The 13,558-nt window shown below is 44.8% G+C and overlaps 1 protein-coding gene across 2 annotated transcripts; it reads right to left on the bottom strand.

Moving 5' to 3' along the window:
• Positions 1-1,484: 1,484 nt before the first annotated feature.
• Positions 1,485-13,254, bottom strand: HMGCS1 (3-hydroxy-3-methylglutaryl-CoA synthase 1). Of its 2 annotated transcripts, none has more exons than XM_074856858.1 (10): positions 13,148-13,254; positions 7,850-8,307; positions 7,335-7,460; positions 6,645-6,809; positions 5,753-5,921; positions 5,471-5,641; positions 4,541-4,647; positions 4,069-4,194; positions 3,653-3,816; positions 1,485-3,256 (listed from the first exon to the last, which is right to left on the bottom strand). In XM_074856858.1, the coding sequence occupies exons 2-10, from the start codon at positions 8,295-8,297 to the stop codon at positions 3,164-3,166; spliced, it is 1,569 nt and encodes a 522-aa protein (XP_074712959.1). In that variant the 5' UTR covers positions 8,298-8,307; positions 13,148-13,254; the 3' UTR covers positions 1,485-3,163. The 2 variants fall into 2 exon arrangements, with proteins under 2 accessions (XP_074712959.1, XP_074712957.1); XM_074856856.1 differs by lacking the exon at positions 13,148-13,254 and adding an exon at positions 9,923-9,972.
• Between the last annotated feature and the right edge of the window lie 304 nt (positions 13,255-13,558).

Here is a 13,558-nt window from a genome sequence, read left to right as displayed (position 1 = left end):
TCCTTTGCAGTTCTCAACTCACAGTGAAGCGCTCAAATACAGAGCTCTCGTGCATTTATTTGTCCCTTGCTCCAGAGACATGGTATAGCCAGTGAAAGAACTCCAGTAAGTGAAACAGGTGAGGGATCACTAGTGGAGGTGATCTTTTAGTAAAGATTAAATACTACTGCATTTAACACGCTTGGGAGATTCTGAGTACAGACATACAACAGCTAACTTCTTGAAAAGTTGTACATCAGCTTGACACAACTTTACCACTGCAAACCAGGACAGTTTTTGCAGAGAACTAAATTTAAGCAGAAATGAGACCATAATCTAAACAACTGCAAATTCTTCTTTAAAACTTCTTCAGCAAATTAAACATCATAAAATGTATATCAGAGCTTCTTAATTTTATTTAAAGAAACAGCAATGCTGCTATTAACCACAGTTCCCAATTTGTCACAATTCAGAAAGGCAAATTAGGATATACTGCTTTAACCCTGACATGCGGTTGCACAACTGGTTGGGCTACCACCTACTAACCTCCTGACACCTTCCATTACTTGCACTAGTCTAGAACTACTTGGACTGCAGCTGCACACCAATAAAGATTTAAGCATACTCCAAAACCCAGTTTTAAATTCTCGCTTTAGCACTAGGCATCAGTAAGCTGAATGAAACAAAATCCGCTTATATATTGAGCATTACAGACTTGTACTAACTCCTGCCCTGCTACTCTGGCAACAAAGGCTGTCACCAAGATAATTTTGACACTCTTGGCCACTGCAAATTAAAAGCTGGATAGCCTTACAACTCCAATTGTTCTGAGCATCACCAAGATGTACATACTCTGATTTTCAGCTTTAATTGCTTATTTTATACTTTAATCAGCTTCAATGCAGATGGTGGAACAGTACAGTAGCTGTCCTTCTCTCTCAGGCAGAGCTGACATGCCTAACCTAAGAGGTAGAGCCTATATGATTTTAGTTAAGGCAAGTAAACGAATACAAGGTTTAGAGAGGTACAGCTGGTGCTTTCAAATTTAAGAGCAGGATGCCTTACCTATTATGGGGACTGATTACATTAATTAATGTAAATGAGCAACAGGACTCTGAAAAGCCACCTATGGCAAACTGGACTCAGTAAGGCTCAGGTAACTCCAGAGCAAGAACCAACCTCCCTTCACAATATTTGAGGCGGATAAAACAACACCATCTTTTATAAGACAGTAATAAAGATTGATTGTATTTCATAAGCTGGGAATTAATTCCTCCACTATAAACAGTTTCCATACGAAAGCATGTAAGTTATCTTGAAACACAGCCCTGAAATAATGGTTTTGCACCAGCCTAAGCAACCCTTTCTTTCCACTTTTGTAATGGAATGGTAGTAGGAAGAAAGATCCAGAAGGTCCATACAGATTGTGAACTCACAACTTTGGGTTTTCACAGGGCCAGTTCCCTCTTTCTTCCTGAAAAGCCAACAAGTCAGCACTACTCCAACAGGTTTCAAATATCTCAAACTTTATTTTAATAAAGGATCAGCCTCACAGACCATGAGGTCCCTGTGGTTAACTCTGTGCCAGTAGCTCACTTCTTGGCTTGTCCACTGCCAGCAATGGACTTTGTTCCATGGCAATCTGTTTTTCTGGTGCCAAGATAAAGTTTCACAAGGGCAACCTAAACCAAAATACTTGCAAAGACTATCATCATGCATCATCGCTCCATCATTTTCAGCAGAACAAACAGATTAGTATTCATCAATTTATAATAAACAACTATTTTACCAAGGCTTGACTGTACAAATACAGCAAGTTATCAAATCCTAGTGAATGACATAATACAAACACTTCATTACACACACAAAAAAAAATTGTAATTTAACAGACAAATCATTTTTTGCTACGTTATATTAGGCAATGTAGCTTTGTAGAATTAGCAAAGAAACAAATTCAACAAAACTTCATTCTGTACATTAGCTCAATTTAAGTATATATTACAAGCTTACAAGGCTCATGTCATAGTTCATTTCCAATCTGGGCTTTAAAAAAATCTACCAGAATGGACTCCCCATTAGCACTGTGTATCTACTACTTGCAGAATGGATAGCTTTTAGCTTGCATGTTGGGAAAAAAAAACCCAGAAAAGACCCCACTCCTACAATATTACCAATAGTGAGAAGGACTTCAAAGTACAAAGCCAAATTCAAAGTTAGAAATAGTCTTTCAGAAACGTATTATATAAAGAATAGTGAGAGGCCAGAGCTCCAGACAAAGTGATCTTCCTCCCTTCATTCATTTGCCAATTAAAACAGCTCCATAATATCTAGAAGTTTTATTTGAAAATTCTGCTGCCTTAGATACTTCTACTAAACAATCCTAAAATATGCCAAATCAATGAACCCATTTCTTTAGAAGAAAAGAATTGCTATCTCCCTTCTTTTTCCTCTGAGGCTGCTGTGATTTATAATGCAGGTATAAAACACGTAATACGGATGTTAGGAGGAATTACGTATAACTTAACACAGCGGGTCACAGAGTTTCTTGGAAGAAAACCACCTGTCAGTCTAGTTGTTCTTGATCCAGTCATTCTGACAGGGGAGAGAGATTCTATTCCAGCAATGAATGTTACTTGGTTCTATACCTTTCCCAAAGCAATGGGGTGATGGGAGGTAGACTGGGAGAAGAAAGGGAAGGTGATAAAGAGAAAGAGAAGAAGTGCAGCATTGAGAAGATAGACTGCTTACTGTCAAGGCACTGAGAACCCTAACATTAAAAGCTTGGACTATTTTGCCACACACTTGAGTACAAGTAGAAGTTAACAGTGTAGGTTTCAAGTCATTTTACATGGAAAGAGCAAGCAGAAGATTCTTTTTTTCCTATGTACAAAGACCTTGTAATAGACTACAGCTACTACTCAAACTAAAAAAATTCAGACATGTCAGGGAATCCATATAGCCTATGGCAAGTCCCTCTATCCCCAGTATATTCATGATTCTAGTGTTCTGAAAATACTATAAATATCAGCACACCATATTATGACAAATCTTTTCAAGGGGCTTAAACAGTTTTTCCATGCTCCAATGAAGTACTACTGTACACTGAAACTTCAGCACTACTGCAATCCTTTCTCTCTCACCCTACCCTCACACCTTGTGTCATTCCCCACCTCACAGAGGTATCTTAATGCTCCCCATTGGAAATGGCAACAGTAACGCCTTCAGATTCTGTTGTTGCAGGGATTCTTGGCACTTTCTTAGCAGGGCTTGGGATGTGCTAAGAAGAAGGGAAAAAAAAGCATTAAATACAGTTTTCTAGTTCACAGACATTCATACTTCATGGCTAGTCCAACTCTCAAACAACATTCATGCTAAACTGGATGGCTTGGTCTTAAAGTCAATCAAAGCTCTCATGCCCCATGCAAACTGATTATGTGAAAAGAGCCAGTTTGTTCTTGCTTCATTCTTGTGAAGTTTCATTCTTGTTATGATGAAACGTACTTTTTAAAGTCCCATGTTCAATTTTTTACTTCTGGCTTGTATGTTACATGTTAACAAAGTATTTAATGTAACTTGTTAAACCACTTCTTTTAAAATACATGCACATGCTAAGACAAGCACATAAACTGTTCCACCATTTGTATCAAACTTTAAAAGAGTGCTGAGTGTTCACCTCATGGACAACACCTGGGTGGACAACTTCAACTCCTGCCTCCAGAGGTCCATCACCCATGAGCGGGCGCCTCGCGTAAGTTCTCCTGTGTTTTTCATCCACACGCACAAGGTACCATGTTCCCTCGAAGAGATCTTCTACCGAACACTGCGGAATATAGTTGGCTGGAAAACAAGCCAGTAACACACTGTTAGTTGGTTCCTGCCCAGGCCTTTGCAGTTTAGACGCAGTAAGACAGAAAAAACAAGCCTGCATTTTCATTTCAGCCACACTGGGCCAATGAACATGAGCTATTCAAAGTAGAAAGAGTTGGACATTTCCTTCATTCTACACCTTAATCATTTAAAGTCAGGCAAATTAAGTGATGAGCATTTTGCTGTAAGAATAGGAATGATTTATATTTATGAAGTTCTTACCCAAATGATGTGTTTCCTGTCTAATCTTCATGTTTTCAGCAAAGACATCAGGTGCAATACATTTTCTTGAGTCAAGTCTTGTTTTGAGATCAGAAAGGCTGGCAGTTATTTTGTCCAGTGCAGAACCTACAATATAAGGCCATCATGTAAGGTAGCACCCATGCTGAGAACTCCACACTAGCATGTTAGCATTTCAAGCCCATTCAAAATATTTTGCATTATGGAAGCTAAACTTTTAGTCATTTAAAAACATTCCCTATTACTCAATCAAAATGTTAACAGAGTTTGACGAATATTATTTATTTGCCCGAGGAGACACTTAAACATTCCCTGGAGCTGGAACATCTTCAGTTTAGCACTACTGTCATTAGGCATTGCTCTGCAGGTGTACGTATGCTGACAGGTAGCGTAAGGAGACATTTAGAGGTGAGCTGTGCAAGGGAGTTAATTAACATCTCTTCCCTTCACTCACCAGGAGTGGCATCCTGTGTAACTCTGATGGAATACAGCGTAGCAGCAAAACCAGAGCCGTAAGAGAACACACCAATTCTCTGTCCTGCAAGCTGCTCTGGGGAGTACCTGCAAATCGAGCAACAGTTGTTTTAAGAGAGAACCAAGTCAAGGTGCCAATTTTAAATAACTAGAAAGTGCAGCTAGCTTAGAAAAGGCAGCCAGCAAATTATATCAACTACAATACATATTTAGCACACTCTGTGCATAAATGGTGACTTTTAAAAACACAATTTCAAACACTGTTGCTATGTGATGAGTTCCAAAGCTGCCTAACCAAAACAGAGCAAAGAAATGCCCAGAATATGATTATCTAGAAGGCAGCCAGTTTTCATGAAGTGACTTAAAGCCCAAAATGAACAACCACATCTTGGAAGGCAAAGTCAGAATAAAGAAAAAAGGATCCAAGAGGAATGGTTTAATTTAAACTTAACATGATTTTGTTAAAGTCTGTCATTGCAGAAAAAATTTATTGTTAAGTAAATACTAATTTAATTTGGCTTTGCTTATTATAGTGAAACAGAGAAGGCATTCTGATTCTCTTTTCCACTGCAGTGGGTTGTGGGTTTTGGCATTTTTTTTTTTTTCTCTTGGGCAACAGGGGCAGGGAAGAAGGTTGAGGCTGGGAAAAGACACCACCTTACAAATAAGATCCTACTTCAGAAGGCAGTAAGCAGCTGTTTCAGATCAGCTTCCAACACAGAAATTTTGAATCTGCTTGTCACTTTGATTGTGTGTGCAGTATAATATTTTTAACTTTAGTCTTTCTGCTTAAGGCAATCTAGTAGGAAAAGGTTTGCTAGATAGTGTTTATACAAAAGGCTTTCTGAAACAAAAACATTTTATGACATTATATATAAAAAGCTATGACTTTTTTCTGATTTATGCTTACTGGGCTAGAAGAGAGGCAAGACAACCATAGACTGAAGGGGTATACATATTTCCATTCTGATTGGATACAAGTAACGAAGCTTTGGTTTTCTGACTGAAGAGCTCTGCACTAGCTTTCATAAAAGCTTTCTCCACATCTCTGTCAAAATATGTATCTTCAAGTTTTACATCCCTATTGAAAAAAAAATTCAGAAAGTTACTAAAATAGCAGAAAGTAAAAACATACCTTGGATGTATAACAAATTAAGATTATATGAATAAGGAAGACAGCAGCCATTCTCACCTGAAAGCTTCCAGACCACTGAAAACACCATTTGCTGTTTCTGGGTTCTGGTCACTGAGAAAGTCATTCAGCAAGAGTCTAGCCACAGATTTCTGTACCAGTTTACAGTAGGGAGAATGAAAGATCATGAATCCAAAATCATTCAAGGTGAAACGTCTGTCTGTGCCCTCTGGAAGTGGCAGAAATGTTGTGTTACTACTTATGTTTAGTATCACTTCAACTATGAAAATAAAATAGGGGAGTGGCAGGACACCACTCATCATAACATATCAGTGTACAACAGACAACCATAAGACTAACTATTGCTGTTAAGTTCATTTAAAACACTGCTGCTACTTCTATTTAAAAATTAGTTTCTTGCTGATCTTATGCACCAACCAACAATGTTCACCTTTCTTCTAGAAGAAAAAGCTAGACAAGCTTAATAGAATCTCTGTATTTCTATCCAGAATTTTAACATAACGAATCACCTACTTCACTTAACTATCTAAACTTCATACCTATGTTTCTTAATATGAGTGAAGCAAGTACTAAACATATGGGGTGAAAAAAATCAGTATCATTATGTAACATCTAAATATTAACCTCACTATCTTAAGAGCCTGGGTGGAGGGAGGAGTAACACGCTTTTAAGCAAGGTATGATACGTAACACTAACAAAAGTGTGTAGAGACTACTGCTTACTGACTATCAGGTACTCAGCCATACCAGAACAGAAATAAGACATTTCTTATGGGGGAGAGCAAACATTTCAATTGCCCCAGAACACACAATCATGAAGAAAGGGACCCATACACTGGGATGTTAAAACTTGAAAATACATCATTGTCTGTGTAGTTACACAGTCTGGCATTTGCCAAATCCTGCAATATCATCAGGTGAGGCTACATACCCTTTTGCCACTGGGCGTGGATTTTGTTTCGATAGACAGTATAGCAGCGATCTAACGCACTGAGGTAGCACTGTATAGATAGTTTGCCATCAACTACAGGATATTCAGAAACCATATCTGGTTTATAGAAGTCATACGCATGCTGCATGTGGGTTCCACGCAACCCTGATGGACAGAAATTGACAAAAGTTGAAAATTATTTTATTCAGTTGCTTTGAGTCAATTTGAATGCATCACTTAACACATGAGGGGAAACAAGCAATATTTGGCTCCAGTCAAGCAGGCATTCACAGCATTTCAGGCCCTTTAAGGTAACGTTTCACGCAATTCTCGTGATGAACGCTTGTTATGCTCGTGATGAACAAGCATAACAAACACAAGTAACAAATTATTTTCATCATTTTGCCTTGGAAGTAGAGTACTCTGTTACTCTGCTGTAGTCCACTCTTTGTCAATCTTACCAGAGAATCCCCAAGGAAATACACAGATAGGAGCATCTCTACTTATTCCTTGCTGCTTCCTATAATGGGACTTGACAAAGTTAGCCCGGAGCAAGAGGAGACCAAGTACAACTTCTGACATTAGTGGGGGTTAATCCAGCTCCCCAGCAATGCACAAGAAACAGGGGACAGGCTTCAGAACAGATCCAGTTATCTGGCTGACCGGTATTCATTTTCTCACAGTACTAACCTCTCTCAAATATTAACGGAGCATTTGGACCAACTAGCATAGCAACAGCACCAGCTCCACCTGTTGGTCTGGCATTTCCCGTGGCATACACAGCGATGTCTCCAGCAACAACAAGTGCATAACGCCCTGCAAGAAACACACAGAAACAACAATGAGAAACAGACAAGAATCCAGCACTTTTTAACATCCATCAGCAATTTTTAGACTTTGGTTACAGAAGAGATGACCCCAAGATTAAGGGGCTCCTCAATCCTGACTTTTACCCCACATTTCAATTTCCCGGCAGCCACCAAAATTTACAGGAAAAGACCAGTGATTATTAGCTGTGTCACTATTTTTTGCACTGTAACTGAGCTAGTGGCAAATGTCCACTGCATTCAAGAAAAAGACTTCAGAAGAGAAAAACAGTTTACCCTCTGGGTTTTGTATGGTTAAACATGAATACTGTCATTATAAGGCAGACTACTCAAAACCAGGGGATGATGTAACTTTTCAAGAAAATTCCCCGAACTTACCATCCCAAGAACTGGACTCAATCCAATTAATAGCATTAAAAAGAGCAGCAGTGCCTCCATAGCATGCATTGGTGGTGTCAATTCCTTCTACATCAGTATTACCAGATTCTTCAAAAAGCTGCATCAGGACAGTCTTTACGGATTTTGATTTATCAATTATCGTCTCCGTTCCAACTTCTAATCTCCCGATACAATCATAGGAAAGGCTGTTCCTCTCCATGAGCTTCTGAACCACAGTCAAGCAGAGAGAATTGATATCCTCACGGTCAGAGCAGAACCCCATCTTTGACTGGCCTAGCCCAATGGTGTATTTCCCAGCATCCACACCATCATACTTCTCCAGCTCTGTCTGGTCAACATACTGAGACGGAAAATATATTTCCAGTGCAACAATCCCCACATCTTTGGGCCAGCATGATTCAGCATTCACTGGCAGAGACCCAGGCATCGTGGTAGATCTTAAAGAAAAAAAGAAAACCACAAAACCAGCTGATTTAGTCACATCCATTTTGAGAGACCTACTTTCATTTTCTTTACTTTCATTAGAGAAAAAGCCAAATTTTAGGTATTCTATAAGGTCATTTGCAAAAGGTAGGCCTTGGCCTCCAGGGAGACTTTAGTCTCAGCATACTTTAAACATCATAAGAAGTCTTGCAACATTTTAGATGAAGTACTTTTAAGTGAAATGGCAAATTTTAGCCCTGGAGATGAATAAATGTAAATTAAGCTCAGGTTATTTAATTGAAGGACAACACACATTTAATAAGTGTTAAAGTGTCTGAGAAATTAATGCTCATTATTCTACTTTTGCTTATATGCAAAGTCTCAATTTTACACAACCCAGCTAGAAAGATTGGATTTTTTAAAAAAAAGTTACTAGCTGAGAACTTAAGTTTAAAATCTATCCTTACCAGGAAATTTCGGACTTAAAAACAGGCCAAGACTTTTCAAAATTGTTTTTATTTTTAAACAAAGTGACCTAAGTCACTCCATTTTGTCTATACTTGCAGCAAAGAATAGCAGAATTTTTTCTGGTGTGGGTTTGGGGTTTTTTTTGTATTTTCGGCTGGGTTGTTTGTTTGTTTTAAGCATACTGTGTTTTGGCAGTCCAGAACACTGGAACCCCTAACACCAGGCCTGGAGGAATATTTCACAGGCTGAGAAGAACATGCAGGGATTCTCCCTGACAGTCCAAGTTTTTTCATTTTAACCCCATAACTTTACAGGCACTACACTTGAGGATATACTACTCTCTAGGACATACTGCATCCTATTACTTTCACCTTACCCCTACTGCACAGACAGGGACCACCTTCCTGTCCTTTTGCTTACACGGTGTTTGTCCCTTCTGTGCCCAGCTGCAAGTACCATCACACTGACCTCACCCAACTTCTTCCATAAAACCACGATAAGCTGTATAAGGGAATAAAGCCTTTCTCTGCAGCAATGACGACTTTACAGGATGCATATTAAGGCAAGTGTTAGGAAAACATTAAAAGTATTTTCTGTAACAGGTACAGTCTTATGTATGACCTAGAGTGCATGGCTTGCCATTCATTTTGATTGCCTCTAACAACGTTTCAACCATACCTATGATGTACCTAAAATAACTTTTAAGAATTTATCTTGTAGCCTTTGTTCGTATTAGCACGTGTAAACGGGAGGAAAAGGCTATTTAAAGCTGCTTGCTGCAGCACAGCCGCACAGCGCACTGCCACGATTTTAACCAAAGCCACCAACACCGCGTCGCTCGTGTGCCCTGCCGCCAGCACAGCTCACGCCCTCGCGTCCGCTCGCCCCTTCACCCACGCCGTCACGAAGCCCCTCACCTCAGGCGACCGCCGCCCCGCTCCCCCCGCCGCGCCGGCCTCCCCGAGGGCACAACGCACACCACCCCCCCCCCCCAGCCTCAAGGTTACCCGTGACCAGGCCGCGGAGACGGCGAGGAGCCACCGCCGTAGCGTGGAGACGTTACGCCGCCTGTATCCCCGCCCCGCCCCGCCGGCCCACCACAGCGCGGGGCCCGGTCCCCCCCCGCCTCCCGCCTCACACGACCGCGGCCCCTGCCCTCACACGCTGCGGAAGCCCATCGCCGGCTGCCGGCGCCGAGGGCCGCGCATGCACTCTACGGCGCCTGGCTGTGGCAGTGCGCAGGCGCGGGCCCGGCCCCTCCCTCCCCCTCCCCCCACCGGGCGCGCCCTCCCCGGGGCGTCACCCGCCGCGGGGCGGAGACCGCGCTGGGAGCCGGCAGCGGCAGAAAAGTGAAATCCACCCCACCAGCACCTCAGACTCACGGTGGTTGTTGTTTCGGGTTTCTTTGGTTTTGGTGTGTTTGTTGGTTTTTTGTTTTCTGGTTTGGGGTTTTTTTTGGTTTGGTTTTGGGTTTTTTTGTTTGTTTTTTGGGGTTTTTTTGGGTTTTTTTTTTTACAATCCCTGGCCACAGGCTAGCCCATCCCGGTGGCACCACACTTCTATTTACATTTTGCTTTTAAAATTTCTCGAATGCTTTTAAGCCGCACTATATATATATATATTTTTTTTTTTTTTTTTTTGCATTGCTACGCCACAGTGAGCAACTCCATCTGTTGTTTTAAACTAGCTGGATTGCAAGAAAAGCAATTAAAACGTAATAATTTCTGCCTCCAGGAAGCTAGTGGGCAGGATTAAGGATTTGCCATGGCACAGCAGCAGGTTTACGCATTAGAAATGGGACGGCCATCACTGCTTTACTAAAGCCACGGCCAGGGAAGGGAGCACGGTGGTCTGAAGACTCCCCAGGAGCTGCAGGAGCAAGCTCACGTCCCCTGTGGGCAGCACAGCGAGCAAGTCACACACATCTCCTGGGGACACAGAGCAGCGCTGGGGTCCAAAGCTTCCTCCAAGAGCTGTGTCTTACTCCAAATCGCACAGGCACTGCAGGGGAAGAGGATGCTTTCCGGCTCCCCATACAAATGCAGGCACGCCACTGACAGCGAGAGCCCAAGATACCAACTGGGAAAAGGACTTTCGGATTCAGCTCTCTTTCTGGCACAAAAACACAAAAGGGGACAAAAAGGAAATACAGACCAATGCCAGCTCAGCAGAGTGTCTGGCAGCCACCCCGAGGGCAAGCCTTGCACCCCGAGCAGAGCTTGGTTCTGCTCCAAGAGTCAGAAAGCTGAAAGTTAGACATTTGTGGAGACTCTTACACACTTAATATTATTTAAGTTATATTCTAAAAGCCAATGCATGCAGCACATAATGAACTTGACCTGTAATAGCCATGGAACAAGTGGCTTTTAACCAGGCAGTGAATTACTAGGAAGCTCAGTATGACAAAAGGACTTTCATTATTGGTGAGGGCTGAGGAAAAAACTGCTCTGTACTTGCTCCTTACAGAACTTTATCAAAACTGGCATTTAATTCGTATTACTCGCTGCAGTTCTCATAAGAAAACTTTCCACAGAAGACAGCTAAAGGGAGGCTCTTTGATTGTATTCTCATGGCTCACCAAATACACCCAAGATAGTGGTAGTCAGGGCCATTGGGCTGTACCGCAATGAAAAACACTGCTTTATAAGCTTGCTCCGGTCACTGAAGGAAATGGGACATATGACATCTCAGTCATTACAGGAAAAAAATTGTTTACTTGATGTAAAACAAACAGCCTTTTGTCCTCCTGGTCAAATGGCAAACAACATCCCATCATTGAGTTTTTACCTAAAATGAAAGCTCTCTCAAAAGTACAATTTCCTTGAAGAGACTGAGAACCCCAAATGCTTATATATAAAGAAATGCCAAACCTGCTTTGTTTTGTGTCCCCTTAGGATTCTGTAGGGAATGCAGGAGCAGTATAAAACAGCCACTACTTTCTGCTGCTGCCAGATATATGTTCTCCCACAACAACTGGTGGCTTTCACTGTCTTTAAGAATTTGAGAATATTCTGTCAATAATTTGACTTTATTATTTCCTGCTTAAGTTTTTAATTCATACAGAACACTTGGCTGAAAGTTAGAAAACAAGCCCCCAGCCCGTTCGCTACAGGCAATGCATTTATTGGGTAACTCCCTGCGGCGCTTTACCTCTGGAGGACGTGGAGAGCAGACTTTGCTGGTGACAGCAGAGCCACTTCAGGCTGTTTTTCAGCAGTTAAACAGTGATGATCTGGCAGCTTCAGCTATGACATCATCTAGTTATCCCCGCAGAGCTGAAAGGTTTCAGGTACCGAGCGCATGCGAGACACCCGTCACGCCACGAGAGGTCACTGCCTCTACCCAGACCGCGGCGACTCTTCACGGCCGGGCCGTGCGCGAACGTGGCATCCCCGCGACCCTCACCTCTGAGCCGACTACGTGGAGACGGGCAAACTGCGTGAAAACACCGAACCGCTGAGACGGTACCTCAAATTAAGTCGTAAGAACCCACCCGCTGCGCCTCCCCCGCGGGGATGCCAGGCACCCTCCCGCCCGGTGCAACCCCAGGCGCATCCCAGGCCGGGACTCCGCTAGCAACACGGGTGGGTGCCGGGATGCCCCCACCCGTGCCACAAACGCCATCACGAATGAAGGCGACGGCATCTCCGGGGACAGCATCCGGCTGCCTTTGCCCTGCGCGATGGGGGGGTGGGGGGTGTCGCGGGCAGGGGGACACGCCCGCCCCGCCCTCCCCAGCTTGGGTGGGCGCCTCTCTCGCGACACTGAGAGGCGATTAAGGGACACGCCAAAGGCGCCGCCGCTTTCGGGCTGCTTTGTGGCCCTCGGTGCCGGGGCAGAGCCCGGCGCAGCCCCGCAGCAGCCGCCCACCACAGCTCTCGCAGCCGGGGGGCTTCCCGGGGGCAGGGCGGGCGGCAGCACCCCAGGCCCCGGCAGCGGAGCGCCGGCTCTTCGGGAGCCGTTTGGCCCGGCCGGCTGCCGCGGGCAGGGAGCGCCGCACGCCGCGCCGCGGGGATGCTCCATGATGCTCCGGGCAGCGTCCGGCGCGGCGTGCGGGCTGACACCTACGGTAAAGGGACACCCAGACGCGCCTCTTTTTGATTTTTCTTTCTCCCTTTCTCCCCTCTTTTTTCTTTTTTCCCCACTCTTTTTGTCTTGTCTTCCCCCCCCCCCCCCTCTTGTCGCACTGCAGGCACTACTTCAAACGCGCTTGCGTCCCCTGGAAACGCCGCTCCCAGCTAAGCCGCTCCATCCCCAAGCCCCGCGGGCGGCTGCGCCGCCCCACGCGTGCTTCCCCCACGCGGCTCCGCGGCCCCCGCCGCGGCCGAGCAGAGAGGCAGGGGCCGCCGCCCGGCCCAAGGGCCTCCGGGGCCGAGCCGCCCTCACCTGTCGGAGGCGATGGCTCCCGCTGTCGCTCGCCGCTCCGCGCTCTTGCCCGTTCGCACGCACGGGGGAAAACACGGGGCTCCGGCGTGCGGCGCCTTTAAACAGCCCCGCCGCCCGGGCTCCGGCCCGCGCCCTGAGCGGCAGCTCCCCCCGCCAATCACCGCTCCCACCGCCCAGGTCCCGCCCGCCGGCCGGCCCGCAGCTGGCGGAGAAGGCGGGGGGAATGGTGTGAGACAGTGACGCGGCGTGGCCAGAGGGCGGCGCGCCAATGAGGACGCGGCAGAAGCGGTGGGCGCTCAATGGGAGCCGAGCGCAGCGCGGGGGCAGCCAATGGGAGCGCGCTGCCGACCGCGGGTGAGAGTAGGACGGCTGCCGGGCCCCGGCGAGGCGAGGAGGCGGTTGCCCGGCAAC

The sequence above is a fragment of the Strix uralensis genome, chromosome Z, assembly GCF_047716275.1.
Source record: "Strix uralensis isolate ZFMK-TIS-50842 chromosome Z, bStrUra1, whole genome shotgun sequence".
NCBI classification, from domain to species: Eukaryota; Metazoa; Chordata; class Aves; order Strigiformes; family Strigidae; genus Strix; species Strix uralensis.
Note: the sequence above shows the minus strand (reverse complement) of the source record. Positions and strands in the feature narration are given on the sequence as shown.